The following is a 26,012-nucleotide window of genomic DNA, read 5'->3' on the forward strand; positions in this document are numbered from 1 at the left end:
AACTTTACGAATTTTGCTCGAAAAAATCTTCAAGGCTATAGCCTTGTGAACTTTATGAATTTTGCTCGAAAAATATACAAGGCTATAGCCTTGTGAACTTGTCAAATTTTGCTTGAAAAAATCTACAAGGCTATAGCCTTGTGAACTTTATGAATTTTGCTCGAAAAATATACACAAAATATACGCCTTGTGAACCTGTCAAATTTTGCTCAAAAAAAATTCACAAGGCTATAGCCTTGCTAACTTTATGAATTTTGCTCGAAAAAATCTACAAGGCTATAGCCTTGTGAACTTTATGAATTTTGCTCGAAAAATATACAAGGCTATAAGGCTATAGCCTTGTGAACTTGTCAAATTTTGCTCGAAAAAATCTACAAGGCTATAGCCTTGTGAACTTGTCAAATTTTGCTTGAAAAAATCTACAAGGCTATAGCCTTGTGAACTTTATGAATTTTGCTCGAAAGAATCTATAAGGCTATAGCCATGTGAACTTTACGAATTTTGCTCGAAAAAATCTACAAGGCTATAGCCTTGTGAACTTTATGAATTTTGCTCGAAATATATACAAGGCTATAGCCTTGTGAACTTGCCAAATTGTGCTTGAAAAAATCTACAAGGCTATTGCCTTGTGAACTTGTCAAATTTTGCTTGAAAAAATCTACAAGGCTATAGCCTTGTGAACTTTACGAATTTTGCTCGAAAAAATCTACAAGGCTATAGCCTTGTGAACTTTATGAATTTTGCTCGAAAAATATACACAAGGCTATAGCCTTGTGAACCTGTCAAATTTTGCTCAAAAAAAATTCACAAGGCTATAGCCTTGCTAACTTTATGAATTTTGCTCGAAAAAATCTACAAGGCTATAGCCTTGTGAACTTCATGAATTTTGCTCGAAAAATATACAAGGCTATAAGGCTATAGCCTTGTGAACTTGTCAAATTTTGTTTGAAAAAATCTACAAGGCTATAGCCTTGTGAACTTGTCAAATTTTGCTTGAAAAAATCTACAAGGCCTTGTGAACTTTATGAATTTTGCTCGAAAGAATCTATAAGGCTATAGCCTTGTGAACTTTATGAATTTTGCTCGAAAAATATACAAGGCTATAGCCTTGTGAACTTGTCAAATTTTGCTTGAAAAAATCTACAAGGCTATAGCCTTGTGAACTTGTCAAATTTTGCTCGAAAAAATCCACAAGGCTATAGCCTTGTGAACTTTATGAATTTTGCTCAAAAAAATCTACAAGGCTATAGCCTTGTGAACTTTATGAATTTTGCTCGAAAAATATACACAAGCCTTGTGAACTTGTCAAATTTTGCTTGAAAAAATCTACAAGGCTTAGCCTTGTGAACTTCATGAATTTTGCTCGAAAAATATACACAAGGCTATAGCCTTGTGAACTTGTCAAATTTTGCTTGAAAAAATCTTCAAGGCTATATAATATAGCCTTGTGAACTTGTCAAATTTCGCTTGAAAAAATCTACAAGGCTATAGCCTTGTGAACTTGTCAAATTTTGCTCAAAAAAATCTACAAGGCCTTGTGAACGTGTCAAATTTTGCTCGAAAAAATCTACAAGGCTTATATAGCCTTGTGAACTTGTCAAATTTTGCTCGAAAAATATACAAGGCTATATAGCCTTGTGAACTTGTCAAATTTTGCTCGGAAAAATCTACAAGGCTATAGCCTTGTGAACTTGTCAAATTTTGCTTGAAAAAATCTACAAGGACTTTTGAACAAATTTTGCCCCAAAAAGGTTACGTCCCTGAATCCATTAGTGTACATAAGGGCCTTAGGCTTAACCGGACTGTATAGAGTCATTCATACACAATGTTTAGGTTACAATTGACAGGAGGCTTTATATGTTGGTAGGGTCAAACAATTGCAAAATAATAATTTGGATACAATATATACAAGCTATCATTCTATGAAGATCAATTACTCAATATCAACTACAATAAGCATATAATAAGTTACAAGTAACTACAGGACAACCAACATTGATATTACATATCAATAAGAGGGGATTAATGTATGATGAAAACACGTACAAGATTCAATTGTGGAATCAACGAGACAAAAGACAACGCAGCTTGTTTGGTTACAAAGTAACGATTCAACGTTTAAACACGGTTCAACTACATGTATCTTACTACATAATAAAACACATGTTAGCTAGTTCTGAAATTGCATATACAGAGGCAGTCAAGTCTTGCTGTGATTTTCATGCGATTCAGTTTATCCTGGCCATACAAATGCACCAGAGGCTTCTCATGTGTGTACAAGAACACACACGTATATATAATTAAGTAATTATATACATATTTATAAAGTTATTTATTTCATTACTTATTTATTACATTATTAAAGACACTCGCCACTATTGGTAATTGTTGAAGACCAGTCTTCTCACTTGGTGTATCTCAACATATGCCTACAATAACAAACCTTTTAAAATTTGAGCTCAATTTGTCGTCGAAGATGCGAGACAATAATGGAAGAAAAAACACCCTTGTCACACGAAGTTGTGTGCTTTCAGATGCTTGATTTTGAGACCTCAAATTCTAAATCTGAAGTCTCAAAATCAAATTCGTGGAAAATAACTTCTTTCTCGAATACTACAGTACTTCAGAGGGAGCCGTTTCTCACAATGTTTTATACTATCAACCTCTCCCCATTACTCGTTACCAAGTAATGTTTTATGCTAATAACCATTTTGAGTAATTACCAATAGTGTCCACTGCCTTTAAGGGCCTAAATATTTATTTATCTATTGGGGGGGGGTGTGTCTTAGAAAGCAGGTTTGAACTTCTTGACCTCTACCATGAGATGATGAATATTAATGAGTTCCCCACGTACCGCCATATTCTTGAAGGGAGCTTGAGATAGAATCTTCTGGAAGCGATGGTAATACTGAATCAGCTGAGTCAATGTGCTCTGAAACAGACCACAGGAATTCACATAGATTATGTCATCTTGCTACTGTATCACAATTTCTTGATTCGTGGGAAGACGTTAAACCAATGTTTGTATGAGAGAGATTGGCTTTTGCCAGCTTGGTGTTTATATTCCCTTGGGGAGTTTGCAGAGTTCCCTTGATGGGAAGATTATCTTAAACAAACTTATACATTGGCAACTTGGTGTTTATATTCCCTTGTGGGAGTTTGCAGAGTTCCCTTGAGATCTTAAACAAACTAATACATTGGAACAGGTGAAGGTTGGGTCTCCACAAATGTGCCCCCATAACAATTTAAGGATGAGGTGACAGAGTCTATGTCTAATGATGATGAGAATAATAAATGTCTTATTTAAGATTCCAAGGTGGTGTGGTTAACTTACTTGTAAGATGCTGGTTCCATTCTTGAAGTTAGTGAAGGATCTCATAACGTCTTGGTTGATCGTCTCAATTGCTTGCTTCCAAGTAGTGCCAAATTCTCTCACCAGTTGCTCCACACGACCTACAACATCAAGACAAAAAAGGCTTATAAATACTGGGACAAAGCCCTTCCCTTAGCAATAGTGTACTAGGTTCTTTTATGTGCATGACACAACAAACAGGACCCACAGCTTTACATCTAAATCAATGCTTGCAGCAATAATGGTTAAATGTCTTGCTAAAAGATACAAGTGTCACTACCGGGACTCAAGCCCACACTCTGCTGAACAGAATTACCAGAGCTTGAGTCCGGTGCTGTTAACTGCTCAATTATGACGCACGTTCTTGCCGAATCTTTGGGTATGTTTCGATGCAGTGCCTATCAGACATTAGTGTAGCCAATCCCCCTATTAAACAACATCTACCATAAACACATAGCCATCCCTCAAAACTTACTTCAATAATAGTAAGTGTCTTGCCTAAAGACGCAAGAACTGAACTCGACTTACGATCTTGATTTTTCATCATGTCCGCTTGGCCCCTCTCAAGACGTGACTCGGCATCTTTGACAAACATCATCATGGCACCAAAGTGTGGCATCAACACCTCCTCAACAAACTCATGAGTTCTTGCCTCAAGAAGCTGCCGGAAGCTGTCCGATTCCCTAGAATCTTCCGCTGTCCTCTCCTGGTAGAAAAACAAACAGAGTGGATTATCAAAGTGAGTTTAACAATTTACCGACCATAGCGGCCACAAGCAGGGTTTGACTCGCATCGATTCACAAAGTAAAGGTCATGTCTGAAAGAAACAGAGTGGATTATCAAAGTGAATTTAACCATTTACAGACCATAGCAGCCACAAGCAGCTTGAACCAAAATGTCCAAAGCGGCTGAAAACGGCCGCAAGGTTTGACTAACATCAATTCACAAAGTAAAGGTCATGTCTGAAAGAAACGTCCAAAGAATGGTGCCAAGATAAAAAGCCAAGAGGGACAAAAGAAGAAGAAAAACAAGAATGGGGCTTCAAAAATTATGAGGGTTGGGACGATCCACTGGTGTTTTATTTAACTTGGCCATCAGATAAGGCAGAATACAATCTTCAGACTAAACTTGCTCTTAAAACTATTTTCTGGTAAACTCATCTAAACATCTTGAGACTTACATTGATGACATTGAGCATCATGTCATAATTATTGATAAGAAAGATGAGTTGCTCCTTCCGTAGTGGAAACTCAGCCGCCATTCTCAGGATGAAGTTCTCTACATCTGACATGAGGCGGGCTAATAGCCGATTGACTCGCTCATCTGGGAATGTCTCGTTCAAACTCACGATAGCGCCGGAGAATTCCGCGTATCTACGTGTGATCTGTTTGAAACATAAACAGTACACAAATATAACATGGTTTATTTCGGGTGAACAGTTGATATTAGCTCCCTGATGTATTACAAGTTGTGCATTATAAAAAAATAAAAATGCTTGGTAAAGGGCAAGGGTCAAGGAAAAGTAATTACAATAAAAGAACTTGCATTTGGGAATCCATCACAGCTGTCAAAATGTTTAAAATTGGCTACCAATACGGGCTAGAATAGATAGTAAAATTTTGGTTCTCAGTGTATCCATGGCATTGCCCCCATTTATCTTAGAAGTTTAGTTCGGGAGTAACCAGTAAAGTCCCTCGTTAACTAATTGTTTGTTTGCTCACGTAATGCGGTCTGATGTCGATGGAACCCATCCTCTGTGGGTCTGCTTCCTTAATACTGTGGATATTCAGCTCCAAGATGTATTCAAAACGTGGCCATAACATTTCTAGAAGTGTCTCCCAATATCTGCAAAAACATGAAATATAAAAGGTGGATGATTGAGCAGGTTTAACCATGGAGCTACCTCCATGGTTAAACAATGTTTAAGTCAGAAAATATAATTAGCTGTTGCAAACTTCTTACCACCAAAAAGGACATATTGTATAAATGCAACAACAAAAAAGTTAATGGCCTGCTGTTTGAACCCTAGCAGAGTCTTTCTTGAAGGCTAAATGACAACACAACAAACATAAACGGGTAAGTAAGAGTAATATAAGCAGACAAGTGGAAATACATGAATAGAGAGTGAGTCAGAGAGCACACAGTAAAAACAAACACAGAGAGACAAAAGGTGGGGGAGGGGTTGCAGGGAAGTGGCTGGTTTAACCACATGAAGATGGAAAACACAAAGGACAATATCAAATGTGGGAAGAGGGAGAAAAAGAAGGCAAGCTAAAAAGGGGGATACCTGTGAGGAAAAAGAGAAGGCAAAGCAGGAGGTGTTCCGGGTGAAATGCTACCAACACCTAAAAACGCAAAAACAAGAGATGTTCTGCGCTATACTCCGAACACCAATTAACTGTACAGCAGAAAATTTGAGGGTAGTCAACTTACTTGTCTAGGGCTGGCACAGCTCGCTTGTGCATTAGCATCCGATACCTCAAGATGATGTGTAGACATAGATACACAGCAATGGAGTCAAAACACTCATTGGTGTACATGTCCATGTGTTTCTACAATTAAAACAGAACTTCATATCAAATCAAAACAGAACTTCTTATCTAATCAAGCAGACAATTTAGAGCAAGTTCGGGTGCACATTTAGTTTGCCTATGATTGATCACTGACTAACAATGTACATGAGCATTGATGTACACACTCCAACGACTCGTTTGAAAGTCTAGTCAACTATTGGTACGGTATTCAACACTTCCATTTCCCACTGCTATTTTGCTATGGTGTCACTGGTTCCATTCTGTGTTTTACACGAGTTTGCATTAAACAAAACTACTGGGACCAGGGAAGAAATTATGGTCCCGAGGCTGGTTCAAAATGGTCAACCAGCCTGGAGTACAGTCAAAATAGGTTGACATTTAGCTAACCATGGTGCACACTTGAGCTTGCTCTTAGTACACAGTCAACCCTCCTACTGTCAGACCATTTCACCTCACACATTGGGGTTTTGTGTGATAGATGCACTATGCCAGCCTGCAGTATGAAATATGGACAGTACACAAAAAGCTCGGTCACAAGTTACTCAACCCAGCTGAATGGCATTGAATAGTCAATCAGTTTAACAGAGTATTGGAAGATAAACTCGGCATTTTAACAAGTTTCAACCGAATGAGTTGATATCTTACCAGGAACATGGAGAGTGTTTTTCCCATGATGGCGTTGAACAAGTCTTGGGCGCTGGAGCCAGACACCATGAAGAAATCACAAACAAACAGATACTCCCGGCAACAGTTGTCAAGGAGTGCGTAGTGTTGGCTGCGGAACAGACTCTCAAAAGTATGCTGAAATTCAAACAAATACAGAATGGCTGCTGACATAAAGGTCTGAAGCTACAGGTAGAACCCAATGTTGAGGTGGTATGTTTAAACAATTTGAATTGGCATCTTGACACTGGGTACAATCGTTTTTCTAGTGGTTAAGTTATCTGGGAATGCAGGGGTTGTGGTTTTGAATCCAACAGAAGCTGTATACGTTTTAATGCAGGACTCAAAGATCACATCAGTATAGTTAACAAAATAGTAAACATTTTTATCCCTGATAAAAATTATTACTACTCTTTATGCTTTTTAGTTATTTGAATTATTTTATTGTAAACAAAAAATAGAAAACAAAAACCAGAATAGTACCTTGGTATCATCTTTCTGTGCAGCGTGTGGAATAATAATTGGTGCTTCAAGATTGTTGTTGATGATGTTGCCACGGTTACCAAGAGTAAAAACAGTGGAGCGGTTTTTGAGAGACGGTTTGGAGAAAAATCGTGTGAAATGTTAAGGAAACGCAAACAAAAGGTAAAAACAACAAGAAACTCATTTGAGTAATTCTGTGTTCAGAGTCAAAAATAGTTCAGAGTATAAAAAAGGATATCTCTTTTTGCAGTGTCTTCAACTCCCATCAAATCCTCCTTGTCTGCAACCTCATCATACTGAGAATAAGAAGAAGAAGATAAAAAACATAGAGAATCAGAAGGTGCCATTGATTTAATCACTAAAAATGTCCACATCACCACTTGTCTTACATTTTTCAAATCAATCCAATTCATTTAGGTTTATAATTGACTAAAAAATTACACAATTCAAAGTGAATCCTTTTCGTAAAATAGGTTAGACCACAGGGAACAAGATTCTTCCGTCAATTTCACACTTGGCCAGAAACCCCACAAGTCTAGATTAGTTTTTTTTTTTGTTTTTTTTAAAGCGTACTTTTTGATTTTTTCCTAAAGTATTTAAGGAAAAGCAATAGATTGGTGATTACTTCACAAATAAATGCTCATCAAAACTTGAATTATGAGAAGCAATGGTTTAAAAAAAAAATCTAACCTTGTGGGGTAACTGGCTAAGTGTGAAATTGCTGGAAGAAATTTTTCCATTTGGTCTTTACTCACAAGACTAAAACCGTCTATAAATGAGTTTTAGATGAGTAGTCTTACCTGTAGTTTCATGAGTCTACTGATGTATCCTTTAAAGTATGAATAGTACACTTTACTCATTGTGTCCACATAGTCGTCACGTACCTCTTTGGCTATGTGCCGCTCATTGGCTAACAGGAACTCAAAGAAAAATCTACAAATATAAATGAGAGAAGTGGTTTTCAGGTCTTAAAGAAAAACAGGAGAAAATCAAGCTACTACTAATTTGAGGAAAATCCAAAGTTGTTCTACATTGTATGCTTTAAAAAAATCCACTCCAAGTCTGTACAAATTTTGTTTGCAGATAACATGTTTTCCGACATGAAGAATTTAACAAGTGGCAGACAAAGTTTGTGTAAACTTTCTGTTATTTTTTTTACTGCATTCCGTGCAAAGGATTGGGATGACCCACCTGAATTTCAGCATGGTGTTCTGTTGTAGCTGGTAGTTCGTCATTGGTTTCCTCATTTGGTTCACCTTCTGTAGTAGAAACTCACGAATCTTTGCTATTGCCTGAAACAAAAATGTTATTTCAACTTCATATTAAAATGGTTATAACAAAATGCCTTGTCAAGGCCAAGGATAAGCATAACATGACAAAGTTCATTTAAAGAATAATACATTGGTCTTTTTTAGAAATTCTTCCCCATCCAAATAGTTTTCTTTAAAGTTTGCTTTGTAGAACTCAATAAACAAATAATCATAACTTTTAAGCAATACACCATGTCAAGCTTATACTGCTATTCAAATTTAAGTGTTTTGATGGTGGTCATTTTAACAGGTCCATTGACAAACAAAACAAAATATTTCTAGGAAAAAAGTTTCTCTTTGATTGAAAATAATCACGTACAGGTATGGTATAAAGGATTTTAAATCTCGAAGCTATTGGTTAAAAAGATGAGGTACAGACTAAATTTTAAGGATCAGCCAATATACCTTGAGTTTGAGCTTCTCTAAGATGTCCTGTACATCCTTACATGAGATGGCCTCCTTAAAGGACTGCTCCTTGACAAAGCTTATCTTGTGATTCAACTCATGGAGTTGCTCTAGGAACTGTCGCTCTGTGACCGATGTGTCTAAGATGTGACTGTATGTCAACAAGAAACAATACAAAATAAAAATCTCTCCAAAGGTTGGATTCCTGCTCTAGTCAAATTTTCTTTGTAAAACTCAAGATTGTTTAAATCTGCCCGGTCAGTTTCCCTTTGTGGCTGTTTACTTGATATTTGTACATAAAAAGTAAAGTGATCCATCTCCTTCCCCCACCAGTTTGTATCGTAAACTTTGGTGTGATCCCTGTCTACACGGCAGTTAAAAGATTGAATGGCTTCTGACTGGCACCCCCGAAAACATATTGACAAAATAGGGAGACTGCCAACATGTAAATAGTTGGATGATTGTCGGTGTAGCAGGAGATTCTGTCCCATCATACAGTGAACTGTGTACAAACTTCCTCTGATAGCGCCCTCTTTTGAATCCAGCCTACATGTAGGTTATTTTCCCGTATGGGGGGACAGAATTTGGTCAACCAATACATTTTAGTCAAAATTTACTCCAAAATAAAAGGGGGGGGGGAGAATTGCCACTTACGTGATCATGGATTCCTGTACTGCCATCTCATCCACAAACTGACTGAGTTGCCCACGGACTGCTTGTCTGTTCTTCAGCTTGATGTTCATCGCGATGGATTGGTTCTGTAGCGTCTGGATCTCGGCGCTGAGGCTTCCTAGATCCGACTGAAATCCATTCAACATCTCCTCCATCCGCTGTAAGGCACAAACGCAAATCAGTTAATAATACTTAACAAGAATAGTATGTATATATTTGGCTCCTTTCAAGCCAAATGGACCCCAACCCAAGTAGAGCATACACCATTATTACCTCCTGCCATGCTTACAGGGTTTATCCCTTCTGTCTAAAGCTTGACAGGTACTTACCTCAAGTATTGTGTCACATGCCGATATCTGGTTGTGTAAGCTGGCAATGTTTTGGCTTTCTTTAATATCTGTTAGATCAGTTAAGAGTTATTTATTAAGAAGTGTAAAGTATCAACAACCAGTTCAAATGCAACAAATTTCAAACACCTTATATCCACTATAAATCCAACAACATCAACCAATGGTAACCTCTATCAACAAAAGTCCGCACATCCACTATAACTTTCATTGAAAATCCACCCATCCACTAACTTTCATCACCTTGAATGATTATTCTAAATCTAAACATTCTAAAACTCCACACTCTGGCTTTTATGGATGTCATTTTCTCAGTAGGGAAGTTCTGTACTGTATCCACACACAATTATCCAGTCCACACACCTATACTCATTTTTCATATCCATTAGTTGAAGTCTTAAAGGATACAGTCTTGGATTGAGGCATTTTCCACTGTCTGGAGCTCGGCTTCAACCTGCTTGGAGTACTGACGAAGATCCACTCCCTGCAAATCAAATACACAGTAAGTCAAATCAGGGCAGAAACAATTCACAAAGGGTTGAAAAAATATTGTTAAACTCTTGTATTGTCGTATCCATTGCAGTTAGGTTTGGGGCAAGGTTTGGAGTGGGAAAGAGGGGGGTAGGTTTGTAGTGGGAAGAATTATACTTACCGATTCAAGAGCTGCTTTGACAACATCATCTTCTAGATTTTGTTGAATATGAATATCTACCTCATCAAGGATGAACTCATCTGATGTTAGATCCAGAACACCAAGATTCAACTCGGGAAGATCCAAGCTCTGTAAATTGACATGCAATGGAAACAAAATCGCAATTAGTGGAACAACTTGAGAAATATGGCTCTTATTAAATATTAACCTTTTCAGATACTCTCATCATTGCTTTAAATAGACAGCAATTAATGCTATACTTATTTAACAACAATTCATACGTGTAGGACTGATGTTGTCCAGTTTGTTTGTCCTTTTGGTGATAGCTCAGTTTGTAAAGCACATCACCATCACGGATGTCAATGGTGGCGCTATTTTTATGCTCGATTTCCTCAAATTGTGTGACCATATCACCATCTACTCCTACTAGAACTCACTAATGAGGCTCATTCCCTGCGTCTCTGGAGACGATAGCGGTCAAACCTTCCGGGAGTAAGCACCAACAATCCTGCCCATGTTACTAATTTATACTGGGGTTCAGAATGATCTGTAGCTTAATTCAGTTTTGGGAACAGTTTTTTGATAGGGCTGCAGATTGACGTTGATGACTGCCATCTCCTATATTCGTTTAGAAATTTCTAATGATTTCTCATCAAATTCAAAAGATTGGATTGTGATCCTCTGGCTCTGGGTTGAACAATATTGCGATTTGATTTCCTGCACAAATTTATAGCTCAGCTGTCTGAATGTGTTATCATATTTATAATAAGGAAAACAAATAACAAACATTGTCATCCAGAACTCTTTAAAAGTCCAAGGTTTTGTTATTATAAATTTATTTTCACAACACACCCACCCTCTTCCAACATGTCATACATAGCAGGCATAGCGAGAGGGCGCCCTAACTAATGAAATAAATGTCAACACAGAGAGAACACAGAACACAGAACTAGCACATCTGGCAGTGCTTTCTCGTTAAAAGAGTAACACTTCCACACAAGCGTTAACTAAATGATACACTAATCAACACTTTACATATCAATGGTTCATTTCTAGCATTGAAATTAATGACTATGTCCTATTTAAGACAAACTTGCCTCGTCTTCGTGGATAACATCCGCAGTTCTCACATCGGTCGTCGCCATTTTGTTTCATTAGGTCGGACCTTTCCTCCATGTAACGCGCTACGTGATTGGCTTAGAGAGGGTCATTCTGAGACAGCTCGAAAACGTCATCCAATCACGTTTACTGTACAGGAGTTGTTGATGAACAGATCATTGGACGGTCTTTTCCAATCCATCAAGCAGGCAAAATGGTATGGGGCTGTCGGAACTCATGTCTAAATCCACTTTTATCACTGCAATCCTGTTTTTAGAAATATTTTCTTCAGTTCTTTGTGTAAAAGGAAAACAATTCCCTATTATATAGTTGACTTTTGTACATACAAATGTATGGGAAAGGGTAAAAATTATAGATTTCATTGTAGGTTTAACTGTCGTGTATTGTAATTGTAACAAGATTAACCGAGTACATTTTGTTGGCAAACTGAATGAAACTGAATACGTTTTAAAGTTTAAAGTTCTGTAAAGGCTATAAATATCGGATATGATTTGGCAATGTCAATGTTAAGCTACTTGTTGCGCCAACAGTTGAACAGTGATTTAGTGAGATCGTCGTGTGAAGAAAGTTTTTTGCGACTGTTGAAAACAAATAGAAATATGCAAACAATTTTGACTTGGGATAACTTTCCGTTATGGCGCCACCACTTTTTCACTCATTTTTACAAAAAGGGATATCTCATTGAGGTAAATTAGATACTATATTATATCATATCGAATGAAAAAGTGGTGGCGCCATACGGAAACTTTTCCGCTTTACTTCTTAGACACTCATTACATTTACAATCCTTTCTTGCAGAGTCTGGTGATTCCTGAGAAGTTTCAGCACATTCTGCGTGTGTTGAACACGAACATCGATGGCAGACGCAAGATCATGTTTGCCCTGACCGCCATTAAGGTAGGACAAAAATCTTCCAATCCTAGGACCTAAACCCATGTCGTATTAATGTGTTAAGTATTAAAAAATTAAGCCACATCTGACAGACATTCATACCTTTTTCTATCAAAAAATAGTGTCTTCCTTCTTGACCTAACCAAAAGAGTTAGAGAGGTTCTAAAAAAATTATTTTGTTGGTTTGTTTCGCGACTAAAAAAGTTGTGGTCATCTTTTCATTGTAAACATCGTCCAGTGAGATCAGTGTGAGGGCTGCATTAATTAAAAAGTGTGTGATTTTAAATGGAGAAAAAGTTTTGTCAGCAGCAGGCTGCTTCACTTGAAAGTATCATGCGTTTTAAAAATCCACTGTTAACATTTTGTCTTTGCGCCAATAAATTAAACCGTTTTTTCTTTTCCAATCTTAGGGGGTTGGTAGGCGATATGCCAACGTTTGCTGCCGTAAGGCTGACATCGACCTCGCAAAGAGAGCCGGTGAATTGACTGAAGAAGAGGTTGGTAGTCAAAACAAATTAAGTTTGTCAAGAAATGGCAAGAATTGCATAAAGTGATGAAGACTATTTTGATACTTGTTAAACCAAGACCAATGTGTGATAAGTATTCTGTACTTGGTGTTCTCGAGAGTCTTGCAGTGAAAAACAAATCCAGGCATAACATTTCATCTCTGAACAATTGCATTTTGCAAAAGGCATTTCCATAAGAACTTTTGAAGTGCACGAAGGCCAAGACCAGGAATTATGGCCTCCTTGAAGTTCCAGGCCTGCAAATAAAGAGGAAAAACATATCAGGTTAAGCCATGTCCGTCCAAGCCTTGGTAATTTTTGGTTGATGTGACTTCAATTTGTGATAAGGAATGATTATTAAGACATGTTTTTGATTTGTTACTAGGTGGACAAGGTCATCACAATCATCGGCAACCCACGTCAGTACAAGATCCCTGATTGGTTCCTGAACAGACAGAAGGACGAACGTGACGGCAAATACAGCCAGGTCCTCGCCAACGCCCTGGACAACAAACTCCGTGAAGATCTTGAGAGACTGAAGAAGATCAGAGCCCATCGTGGTCTTCGTCACTACTGGGGGTAGGTTTTAGTTCAAATTTCTGCTGTGTAAAATGCAACTTTTCATTCTGTTTGCGCTGAATGTGTTGTGTGTCCAGTTTCATTTACAGCTACATTCCGTGAAGACAGTAACAAATAAACCTGTCACAACAATGATGTAAATTATGCAGTATTTTTTTGTTGGGATCCGTTTCCACTACTAATGCCAAGCAACATTTCATGTGCTTTTTACCAGCATTTTTAAAAAGCGAATTCTGTTTCAGTATAGCTCATCAGGCTGGTGTTTTCCTTTGGTTTCCTTGGCATTAAATGACAGAATGTTGCTATTCCCCCTGGACAGGATGCAAGTCTATCGCAGGTTACTCCCCAGCTCTCGCTAATACTCATTTGTACTCCTTGGTGGAGAGAAGGAGCCTTTTGAAATTGGGAAAAAAATGTTTCAAGTTTGAGATACTGAATTTGTGTATTCTTGTTTGTTCTCCGCAGTCTCCGTGTCAGAGGTCAACACACCAAGACTACAGGCAGGAGAGGAAGAACTGTGGGTGTGTCCAAGAAGAAGTAGACCAATCAGAACGCCTAGAGATGATCAGTGGGTGTGTCTATCAGGAATATAGACCAATCAGAACATGTCAGATATTGCTATTTGTAGTAAACTGGCTCAGTTGAACTTGTTGCAAGTTAGGGAATATAAAACACACTGCAAACAAAATGCCAGACTCATGATGTAAATTAAAACGGTTTGAAAGATCAATAAATGCCCACAAATGGGAGTATTGGATTAAAATTACTGTTTCAGTTGTCATTATTGGTTTGTTTTCTCTTAAAGGGAGGGTGGTAAACCTTTGGTTATTACTCACAAAAGTTATGACCCTAAAACCCCACTTGGTAAAGGGCATTGGAGAGCCGTTATTGTTGTAAAACATTGTTGGAAACAACACCAGATTAATGTAGTTGTAGAGAAAGACTTGACATCTGAAAGCACAAGATTCTGTGCAACAAGGGTGTTTTTCCTTTCAACTTTGGTGACCACAATGGAGCCCAAATTTTTATAGGTTTGTTATTGAATGCAGGTGTGTGGAAATGCCTTCACTCCTCAGCACCTGTCTATCTCAACAATCTTCTCTCCATTTATCATCGCGACATCCGACTCCGGAAATTGGACGCCGCAACAAAACTTACTCCCACCGTCTGTAAGAAACTGGTTGGTCAGGGTGCCTTTGGTTATAGCGGCCCCAACCTATGGAACAAACTCCCCTCAGAAATCCGCCAGTCTGACTTAATTGAATACAAAAGGATAATATACAATAAGTACATTTTATTAGACTGGCTTTTGGTAAAAATATAATACTGAATAAATCAATATTAATTGAATACAAAAGGATAATATTTCATAATCATAGCTGCAGTAACATTCACATGACATGTACATCAATGAATACTGAATTTGCCTCCAAGCCTCGGGTTTCAATGCATGGGTTTGAAAGTGGAAAAACATGGCTGCACCGCAAGTCCATGAAAAGGGTTGAGCCACTGCAAGATGACAAGGGTTGAGCCACTGCAAGAGGACAATAATACCTATCCAAATATGTGATCCGGTCATGCAAAATGAGTTGTTTGTCGACCCAGATCTTCTTTTTTTTCCTTTCGGTACATTTGAAAAGAGCATTCTACCCTTGAATACTGTTTAAACAGTGACGGATATGTGCGGTATATAAGAAGCCATTATTTTTATTAATAGTGAATTTCAAATTGATTTCTCTTATAAAATTATAATTCTAACTAAAGTATAAACAGCACACCATTCATTTCTTAAAAAGTGCAGAATAATGCAAAATAAAAATGTTAACAAGCTTTGGTGGCTGAATAAAATTTAACTTGGTTAAAAAATATAAGACCAGACAAATTATATGAATAACGTAAGTATGCAATATGTAAATTCAGAAAGAAAAAAAAAAAACGATTTATAGCCTTGTCTAAGGATTTCCCTTGTCCATAATCATACAAGTGCCCTAAAATAACTGAATATTTTAGTTGTAGAGAAAGGCTTGACATCTGAAAGCACAAGATTCTGTGCAACAAGGGTGTTTTTCCTTTCAACTTTGACGACCACAATGGAGCCCAAATTTTTATAGGTTTGTTATTGAATGCAGGTGTGTGGGATATACCAAATGAGGATACTGGTCTTTGATAATTACCAAAAGTAAAACATTTCCTATGCATGTACATTACACCTGTACAAGATTTTCAGAATTTAAAACAATGTACAGGATTTGGACAACTTTTAGTACGGCGCCACCACTCCATCACTCATTTTTACAAAAAGGATATCTTATTGAGGTAAATTAAAGTATTAACTACATATCGAATGAAAAAGTGGTGGCGCCATACGGAAATTTTTCACAGAATTTGAACAGTATAACAATTTTTATGAACGTCATTAACACTTCAGTTATTAGAATTAAAGAAGTACATTTTATAAATTACATGTAAAAAAGTACATTTTATTAGACTGGCTTTTGGTAAAAATATAATACTGAATAAATCAATATTAATTGAATACAAAAGGATAATATTTCATAATCATAGCTGCAGTAACATTCACATGACATGTACATCAATGAATACTGAATTTGCCTCCAAGCCTCGGGTTTCAATGCATGGGTTTGAAAGTGGAAAAACATGGCTGCACCGCAAGTCCATGACAAGGGTTGAGCCACTGCAAGATGACAAGGGTTGAGCCACTGCAAGAGGACAATAATACCTATCCAAATATGTGATCCGGTCATGCAAAATGAGTTGTTTGTCGACCCAGATCTTCTTTTTTTTCCTTTCGGTACATTTGAAAAGAGCATTCTACCCTTGAATACTGTTTAAACAGTGACGGATATGTGCGGTATATAAGAAGCCATTATTTTTATTAATAGTGAATTTCAAATTGATTTCTCTTATAAAATTATAATTCTAACTAAAGTATAAACAGCACACCATTCATTTCTTAAAAAGTGCAGAATAATGCAACATAAAAATGTTAACAAGCTTTGGTGGCTGAATAAAATTTAACTTGGTTAAAAAATATAAGACCAGACAAATTATATGAATAACGTAAGTATGCAATATGTAAATTCAGAAAGAAAAAAAAAAAACGATTTATAGCCTTGTCTAAGGATTTCCCTTGTCCATAATCATACAAGTGCCCTAAAATAACTGAATATTTTAGTTGTAGAGAAAGGCTTGACATCTGAAAGCACAAGATTCTGTGCAACAAGGGTGTTTTTCCTTTCAACTTTGACGACCACAATGGAGCCCAAATTTTTATAGGTTTGTTATTGAATGCAGGTGTGTGGGATATACCAAATGAGGATACTGGTCTTTGATAATTACCAAAAGTAAAACATTTCCTATGCATGTACATTACACCTGTACAAGATTTTCAGAATTTAAAACAATGTACAGGATTTGGACAACTTTTAGTACGGCGCCACCACTCCATCACTCATTTTTACAAAAAGGATATCTTATTGAGGTAAATTAAAGTATTAACTACATATCGAATGAAAAAGTGGTGGCGCCATACGGAAATTTTTCACAGAATTTGAACAGTATAACAATTTTTATGAACGTCATTAACACTTCAGTTATTAGAATTAAAGAAGTACATTTTATAAATTACATGTAAAAAAGTACATTTTATTAGACTGGCTTTTGGTAAAAATATAATACTGAATAAATCAATATTAATTGAATACAAAAGGATAATATTTCATAATCATAGCTGCAGTAACATTCACATGACATGTACATCAATGAATACTGAATTTGCCTCCAAGCCTCGGGTTTCAATGCATGGGTTTGAAAGTGGAAAAACATGGCTGCACCGCAAGTCCATGACAAGGGTTGAGCCACTGCAAGATGACAAGGGTTGAGCCACTGCAAGAGGACAATAATACCTATCCAAATATGTGATCCGGTCATGCAAAATGAGTTGTTTGTCGACCCAGATCTTCTTTTTTTTTCCTTTCGGTACATTTGAAAAGAGCATTCTACCCTTGAATACTGTTTAAACAGTGACGGATATGTGCGGTATATAAGAAGCCAATTTTTTTTATTAATAGTAAATTTCAAATTGATTTCTCTTATAAAATTATAATTCTAACTAAAGTATAAACAGCACACCATTCATTTCTTAAAAAGTGCAGAATAATGCAACATAAAAATGTTAACAAGCTTTGGTGGCGGAATAAAATTTAACTTGGTTAAAAAATATAAGACCAGGCAAATTATATGAATAACGTAAGTATGCAATATGTAAATTCAGAAAGAAAAAAAAACGATTTATAGCCTTGTCTAAGGATTTCCCTTGTCCATAATCATACAAGTGCCCTAAAATAACTGAATATTCATGACATGATACTCTACTAAATAATTTATGTTAAAGGGCAGTTTCATCTTGATCATAGCTAGCAGGCCCAACACACAGGCCCAATGGCTTTTAGTCCCATCCAATGGTTAAGTGTCTTGCTGGAGTTTAATCTCCTGAATTCAAACCCACACTGCTGATCAGAAACACCGCAGAGCATGAGTTCAGTGCTCTTATCTGCTCGGCCAAGACACACCACCAGTAACTGGGAAAGAGTTTATCATTCCATGTTCATGTACAGCCACAGACCTGCCTTGTTCATGACACGACAGCCCCATTCATTTAGCCTTAACCACTGCATATCAGCTCAGCATGTTTCAGATTGAGAAAAACCATCCCATTGATTGGAATAAAATCCAACAGTTATAAAACTTTAATAAAATACTTTTCATAAGTCTAAAGTAAATAGATTCATACCTAACTCCTTTAACACACCTACACAATTGAAAAATATTGAAGTAAAATTAGAAAATGTATATTTATTTCTAAATAATGGTTTTATTCTACACCTAAGGGTATATCATATCTTCCTGAGCCATTCTACTATGGAATGTGCTTGCCTTGTCTTCTCATGTTCATTTACATCAAAATGCAGCTTAGAGGTAGTTTTTTTTCCCCAACATAATTTATCAAAATCGCTAGAAAAAAGTGTATACAGTGTCTACTTGCTGAGAAGACAGCAACAAACTGACATGGTTTTTCCCCAAGATTATCCAATCCATCCACGTTTAGCGAGGTGACAGCGGTTACCAACTGCGTCTCTGGCTGCAGTATTTAAGCAAGTTCACCCCAAAAAGGCTAAAACCACTCTTGGCAAGAGGCTATACAAGAAGAAAATATTTCAGATGAAAATAACTCAGGGGGAGTGGGTGGGGTGGAGCTGAAGGTATGAATTGATATTCCTCTTCGATCAGTCTAGATTTAAGGATAGAGGGAAACATGTACCAGGCAAGGAGCTCCAAAGAGATGCAGTACGTGGAATAGAGCTGTTGGAATGGCTCTTTGCTCTACATAACATTTCAACAAAGCCACATTGTATGGGTGAGAAGAAGTAGAAAGCTTAGTTCCACTTGTTAAAGTCACATTGTTTAACTTCACACAACCTGACTCCAGCGTTTGCCAAAAGGCATAAGAAAATGCAACTAAAACGCAACAAGTGAGTTTTGCTTGGTTTTCTGTGGAATTTTTTCTTCTTAAACTTGCCTTTCAACATTCTTGAGGTCCCTCCTTGAATAATCAGAAGAAATTCCTCTGAAGAATTAAATGAGTGCTCTTTGGTATATCTAAAAATATGCCGACTTTGAAGCTCGAGGTAGTCCAATTTATCCACATTTTAGCAGGTGTCTTTTTACACACATCTGGCTTGATGACTTACCATCACAATGTAGACTGCTCTCAGAACTTACACAATGTCCAATCATGTCTCAGTAAATGCATTTCTCAAATAGCGGTTTGTTCTGCATGATGCGATCGAAGCTGAGGTCCGACAGATCAAACGCACTAATCTCCCCATGAAGTATCAAATCGCTGACTGCGAGGCCAACGGCTGGAGCCTGCTGAATACCATGCCCACTGAACCCAGTTGCCATGTATAGGTTGGGGTAAGCCGGATGGTTACCGATGATGCCGTTCTGATCTAATGTGTTGTATTCATAGTAACCAGCCCAAGCACTTTTGACCTAAAACAACAAGAGAAGAAAGTAGACAAAACAGAAAATTGTAAAACCTGTTTTCCCATGGGCAGTGTGTTACAAAAACAAAAAGCAGTCTCTTGCTTTGGCTCTTCCTGAGAAAGACTCTGCTAGGTTTGAAATGTTATGAGGCCATAATGACTATAAGTTGTGAACCACTTCATGGATGATAACTTTTCAAATATCTTAAGTGCAGCCCATACAACAACAAAAATAAAAACGTTTTAGGTCAGGCGAGCATATTCTGTCAAGCTATATATAAGCCCTGTGGTCCAGACTTGTGGACACATCGTTAATGGTTTTTCATAGTGATAGTGGAGTCAACATGGTGGATGTCGTACAACTCAGGTCTCTGCGACCGATTACTGCTCTCGTTCGAAGCTGCTGCCTGCACAGCGCGAGAACAGTAGTCTTGCGGGAGCCAGCAGTCTCAGGAAAAAATGGCAAGTGTCACGTGAATTGCGGAGAGAGTTGGACGCTATCACCGTGACAGACACTTAACGAGGTCTAGTGGGCATTTTCTTATAACTCGAGTGGAGATAAGAGGTATGTGTTGAATACCTTCAAGTTCTCCATACATGGCATTCGATGAGCTAGATGAGGCCACACTTTCTCCTCAAAAAATTCATAATCTACTTGCAAATTATCTGTGGGAGGTTCTTCTTCCTGTGAGTAAAAGAGCACAATATTAGTTTGTTTACTTTAGGTCATTCTGTAAACAAAATTTTAAAACAAAACTACTATTGACCCCTTGCACGCGCGTCACACGCGGCGACTTTGCCACACTCACCATGTTGGTGGGCACATAGGTTTACGTGTAACGCTGCGTCGCCTAAAATGTGCCCTTCACTGAATCACGCACAGTGATATGCCCACCAGTATGGCGCATCCAAGATTATTCTGATGATGACGTCAATAGGAACAGAAAGTGATACCTTCAAAGTCAAGTTTATAACACGACCAAAGGAAATAGTCTTCATTACAATTTTGCAAAACATTTTGTAGTGATGCATCCCCAAGAATGTGATAATTGAAGGTGTACTAATGTTAATACTTAGGAGTTGAAGGGGGGGGGAGACAAAATTTCTACAGCGGGATTTGAACATGGGACCTCCAGATTAATGTGCCAGCATTCTGCCAACTAAGGTATCTAGCTATACTTTAGGCGGTCTCCCTTTTTTTCATTACCGTTGTTTGGTGGTGCTAGTCAGAAGCCATTCAACCTATCTGCTGTAAAGCCAGGGATCACACCTAAGCTTAGGATACAACTTTGGAAGTCCAACCACAGGGATCACCTTAAGGGGGTGTGACTTTTTATTTCAAATATAAATGTAGTTCCATGGTAACTCGTGTTACCATAACCACATACATCCGATTTAAAAAATCAAACTTAGTTAAATTGATTTACTTTCCAGTGTAATGTGCCCTTGGGAACAGTGAAGCAACATTTATGTCAACAACCACCACTGTTGTTAACAATTCATTCGCCACTGTTCATCTGCTTTTTCAACTGTTCCAATTTCGTCTAAAGTCAACAAATAATACAATAACAAATTGTTGTCATAATGTATAAAATTATAGTGAGTCAAGAGTAAGACTGACCTCTGTCGGTGGCCCTCGGCCACAAACGTAATTTCCACCTAGTCCTTCTCTCCTCAAATAGGTTCCAGAGTTATCAATCACTAATGGGCAGTCCAGCACCGGTCCGTCTGGTGAGTGCACTACGTAGACGTAACGCTTCCGCGGGACAACCGGCAGGGCTACGTCGAGGAGGTCTTCCACCGACCCCTTGCCAATGTCCAACATTTCAGCCACCTCCCCTGACCACGCCCCTGCTGCAATGACCACCATTGAACACTGCACTTGTAATACCTCTGGACTGTTCGGCATACGGATCTAAACCAAAAGAAATTAAAGGAATAATACTTTGACAGACAATTTTGTTGATCTGTAGTCAGAGTTTTTACAAACATTCATACTATGCAAAAATGTGTGGAGTGGAGTGTAGTTGTAGGTGACGATGACTGAAGAAAAAGCATTATGGGACAATGTACGGGTCTGATTTTATTTTAGGAAACAAAATCTGAACAGCCTTTTTTTGTCAAGGGTTAAAGTTTTCACGGAGGTTGTTAAGAAAGACAAGTGCAACAATTAGAAAATGAATGCAGCCTACCTTAACAGTTTTCACCCTACGACCACTGCCTGTATAGTATGCCATTTCAGCCCCTTGTCTCGGCACTTGCACACAACCAAACCCATTGACTTCTCCGTTGATATACTGAGCTCCGAGTGACAACGCTTTCTCTTTAAAAGCCTTGAGAAGAGACCAAGGATCAAACCAACCTTCATTTTCAAATCCTGTGTAAAAATAAAACAAACAATCCTAAGCCCTGTTCACACTGTACCACTTATCCCCCATGGAGACAGCCTAGTGGAGGGCCCAGGAAATTTTACCCCAAGGTTACCCGGGAGCACTTTCACACCATCCCCGCCAACCCCTATTCCACAGTGTTCCTTTTGCAAGTTTTAAGAAAACAGTGGGATTCTACCGCTTGCCCCTACTCCAGAGCAGGGGTGGTTATTCCCCGGGCATGCCCATCTGATCTCGGGGAATAGAGCAGTTTGAAAAGCACTATTGAGTTTCTAAATTTAACAGTTTCATACAATGTGAGACTTTAGGTCACTAGGTGGCAGCAGACTTCCAAAGTTCATTGTGACAATCCATGAACAAATTGCATCCTATATTTATTGTTGAAAGTTTAGTTGTACATACATTGTAATGCATGAATGGGCATATCATTTAAAATAGTGAATGGTATAAAAACTCAACTTTTTAATTACCATATGAAGCTAGAGCCACGTCCTCGGTATTCAACCATGGAAATCTGCTCTTGAGTTGTTTGGCGGTAAAGAGCTCAACCATAGCACCATACTCCCTAGTGATATAGAGACATAAAAACAGTAACATTTTGTTAGTAAAACATATAAGAAATAAGTCTGTTGCTAATAGATATGACAGATGTTATTTTTACATCGGAATTAATATAATGTTGTTATCCTAACACTGATGTGTGTACTGTTAAGCACTGTATACTCAGTACTTTCCCAAGGGATTGCATAAGGGCAAATTATTATATTTTACCAACAATATAAAGGTCCGAGATTTCCCTTTCCAACTACTCTTGGGGTTGGAATGGAACTTGGGTGTGGAGTACTTAATATGAAGGGTAAACATGGACAAAACATCAGCTTTGAAACAAATGGCCTTTGTGCTCAGGCGTGAGTGCTTTTTCTATCTTATCTTGGTCGACTAAAGTCGCCCTTTAACAGAGCAAAATCGCTGTTCCCCTTCAAGAGCGAAGTACAAGGCCTGAAATTGAATTGAGACAACACACCTTTGCATTCTGTGATTCTCCATCATTTGTTCTGCGCCTTGCTCTGAGGCCAAGAGTAGATATCCCCCTTGATTGAATTGAACGTCAGGTGGATCTGCATCATCAACACACAGGTGCTCCTAAAGGTAGTAAATTAATAGAAGCTAAGGGGTCATTTCAGAACACCTGGGGGGGTCCAGTGGTAAGACTGCAAGACTTGCAATCACAGGATTGTTGGTTCGAATCCCATCAAGCTAACCACTGATTTTACAATGACTAGAATAAGTATTGTCATCTAGTAATCATGGTTTCTTGATTTTTGCAATTCATAATTACAGACATTAAATCAAATGTCTGTATGAGAGAGATTGACTGTTGCCAGCTTGGCTCGTAGCTTTGCTGAGTTCCCCCGAAGGGTAGATCATCTTAAGAAACAAACAAACAAACAAACAAACACACAAATTATTTCAGCTTAGCAGATCCCTTATTGCTGATGCTTACCATAAGCAAGTCATAAAGCATTATTGCTATTTCTGGTAATAAAACCAAGGATGCCTCATAATAAACTTAATCAAATGAACTTAATCACTCGCAAACTCATTGAGGAAATCTGTAAACAAGGGTGCTTGCTTTGTGGTCGAGCCAGGAACACCAGGGTTTAACCCCTACTCTTCCATGATAAGTGTTACTTTTACATGCACCACCACTCACAGTACATAGGACCTAAAGCTTAATCTCCCATCCTTAGGGCAAAGCAATTGTGGTCAATTGTGGGGTGGTGGAGGGTTGGGCTTGGAATATTAATCTGGATCCTTTTCTTTACCTTAATTGTTTTAAGAAAGTTTGCACTGTACATGGACAACTCCACATTGGCTGGGATTGAGAACTGTTGCCTGGTGCCACCGACTGAAAGAGTGGTTGACGCCCTGGTGTACTGGGGGAAAAGAAATAAATAAATAATATTAACTCTACTAGTTTCTTCTATCTCACACCCCTAGGGGGTTGCTCATGGGGATCAGTATGCAAGGTATACTGAGCTAAGATCCAGTACGTATGTTTAAGTATGAGACTTATTCCTTTATAGCACCATGTAATGGTTTACAAGGTGCTGTTGCATAGCCATAATATGCTGTGAATCAAACCAGGAACACCAGGGCAGACCCCTTCTCTTACGATAAGTGTACTGGGTTGTTTTGCGTGCATTACGCAACACACGGGACCTACAGCTTTATGATCAATTCAAGAATACATTTTTTAACAAATATTAATCACAACTGCAGGTCTGGTCAATTATTCTTAAAAGGGCAGTGCAGATATATTCATTGAGCATGTCCCAATTTAATATATAGTCTGTAATAAGCAGACAACTTCTGCTCCAAGAGCAGCTATTAGTAGCCATCCTGTATTTGTCTTGAAATGCTTATTACCGTGGGATCCCGTTCAACGACGAGCACATTAAGTCCCGCTTCTGCGTCCCTCTTGAGGTGGTACGCAATACTCGATCCCATCACTCCTCCTCCAATGACCACAACATCGGTCTGGTAGGGCGGGTGATTTGGATTATAAAACGCAGACGTTTCAGGAGTCGCAAACGGATGCTTCCCTTTGATGCCATCTTTTATTGTCTTGGTGAACTTACTGCTGTGGCGAAGGACCATGGGCGTTGCGATGAGTGTTCGCAATGGTCGGGCCATAAAGCTGGCCATCGTGGCCATGGTGGTGGAAGACACAGTTCAAACCTACCCCTAGAGTAGAGAAAAAAAAAACAGTTTAAAAGAAGAGGAGAAATAATAACTTTGAGAGGTGCAGCACCCTCTTGCGGTCCTACTAAAAGCCGACAACAAGCCGACAACGCCGACAACAAGTCCAGAGCGCCGCCAACACGCCGCCAACACGTTTTAAATACCTCAAAAATGGTAAATAAACCATATACATTTTAGAACTATATGTGTTTTGTAATATAAACATAAATTTAATGGAAAAACTTCACGAAAAGTGTGAATTTTTAACCAGAAAAAAAACTTAACGTTCACGGAGAACGGTCGGACGCCATCTTGGCTTAAAATCGTGTTTGGACCAGACCATTATGATACGGGTAGATTTAGCACTTGTCAACAACAGAGGGCGGGCTTTATGTGAAGACCTTCACTGCAGTGTGCACAGTGCATGACGTCCGCCCTCTATTGCTAAGTCTGACTCGCCCACATCACAATGGACTGGTCCAAACACGATTTTAAGCCAAGATGGCGTCCGACCGTTCTCCGTGAACGTTAAGTTTTTTTTCTGGTTAAAAATTCACACTTTTCGTGAAGTTTTTCCATTAAATTTATGTTTATATTACAAAACACACATAGTTTTAAAAAGTATTTGGTTTATTTGCCATTTTTGAGGTATTTAAAACTTGTTGGCGGCGTGTTGGCGTCGCTCTGGACTTGTTGTCGGCGTTGTCGGCTTGTTGTCGGCTTTTAGTAGGACCCCCCTCTTGTGGTTGTGACCACCACTCATGAAAATGGTAGCATGAACAGAGTTGATGACTTTTTAGTCTAGTTAAAGACCATAGGCCATAGCATAGCGGCGCTACATGATCTTTGCTTCGGAGTTTGACCGAGTTGACCTACCCATCCAACTTTCTCACACTCACACTGACACTCGCAAAAACCCGAGCCCCCGGTCAGAAGTTCTGTGTGCTCTTTTTAAAAATCTAATCTTTTCTTTTGACAAGAGAAGAAACATGCAAAAATGCAACGTACCCAGATTATAAACGGTTTTTAATTTTACTCAACAAAAAGAACGTTGTCTCCTTCCTTCCTCCTTCCAAGTACTGTAACGTTTGTAGTGTCTTGTGTCACAGCATGGAGCTATTTAGCCTATTATAGTCACACAAAGTGCGTAAAAAAAACGTACGATTTAATAAAAAATCTGGATCACCATTCATACACCGCTTGAGCTGACGACGCACGGCGAATAATGTGTACACATGGCCGGACGGCTGTTTACGACAATTTTATTCTCCGTGAGCACCAAACAGTCGTAGGATT

The 26,012-nt window shown here is 38.3% G+C and overlaps 3 protein-coding genes across 6 annotated transcripts; 1 reads left to right on the top strand and 2 right to left on the bottom strand.

Annotated features, from left to right (window-relative positions):
• Positions 1-1,662: 1,662 nt before the first annotated feature.
• On the bottom strand, positions 1,663-11,569 carry LOC139947871 (vacuolar protein sorting-associated protein 52 homolog). Its single transcript, XM_071945698.1, has 17 exons — positions 11,516-11,569; positions 10,419-10,547; positions 10,175-10,250; positions 9,749-9,816; positions 9,402-9,577; positions 8,748-8,898; positions 8,224-8,324; positions 7,833-7,965; positions 7,271-7,328; positions 7,033-7,163; positions 6,532-6,687; positions 5,786-5,904; positions 5,074-5,197; positions 4,533-4,736; positions 3,881-4,058; positions 3,335-3,453; positions 1,663-2,932 (listed from the first exon to the last, which is right to left on the bottom strand). The coding sequence occupies exons 1-17, from the start codon at positions 11,561-11,563 to the stop codon at positions 2,786-2,788; spliced, it is 2,118 nt and encodes a 705-aa protein (XP_071801799.1). The 5' UTR covers positions 11,564-11,569; the 3' UTR covers positions 1,663-2,785.
• Positions 11,570-11,595: 26 nt separating this feature from the next.
• LOC139947874 (small ribosomal subunit protein uS13) lies at positions 11,596-14,276 on the top strand. The gene is made up of 5 exons (XM_071945704.1): positions 11,596-11,733; positions 12,336-12,434; positions 12,839-12,925; positions 13,320-13,513; positions 13,979-14,276. The coding sequence occupies exons 1-5, from the start codon at positions 11,731-11,733 to the stop codon at positions 14,052-14,054; spliced, it is 459 nt and encodes a 152-aa protein (XP_071801805.1). The 5' UTR covers positions 11,596-11,730; the 3' UTR covers positions 14,055-14,276.
• Positions 14,135-25,923, bottom strand: LOC139947873 (FAD-dependent oxidoreductase domain-containing protein 1-like). 4 transcript variants are annotated; one of them, XM_071945700.1, is made up of 9 exons: positions 25,758-25,923; positions 24,402-24,719; positions 23,798-23,908; positions 22,996-23,114; positions 22,442-22,536; positions 21,774-21,958; positions 21,203-21,496; positions 20,162-20,266; positions 14,135-19,588 (listed from the first exon to the last, which is right to left on the bottom strand). In XM_071945700.1, the coding sequence occupies exons 2-9, from the start codon at positions 24,687-24,689 to the stop codon at positions 19,334-19,336; spliced, it is 1,452 nt and encodes a 483-aa protein (XP_071801801.1). In that variant the 5' UTR covers positions 24,690-24,719; positions 25,758-25,923; the 3' UTR covers positions 14,135-19,333. The 4 variants fall into 4 exon arrangements, with proteins under 4 accessions (XP_071801801.1, XP_071801802.1, XP_071801800.1 ...); XM_071945701.1 differs by having other exon boundaries at positions 25,753-25,923; XM_071945699.1 differs by having other exon boundaries at positions 25,725-25,923.
• Positions 25,924-26,012: the final 89 nt, after the last annotated feature.

This window comes from Asterias amurensis, chromosome 15 (genome assembly GCF_032118995.1).
Source record: "Asterias amurensis chromosome 15, ASM3211899v1".
Classification (NCBI taxonomy): domain Eukaryota; kingdom Metazoa; phylum Echinodermata; class Asteroidea; order Forcipulatida; family Asteriidae; genus Asterias; species Asterias amurensis.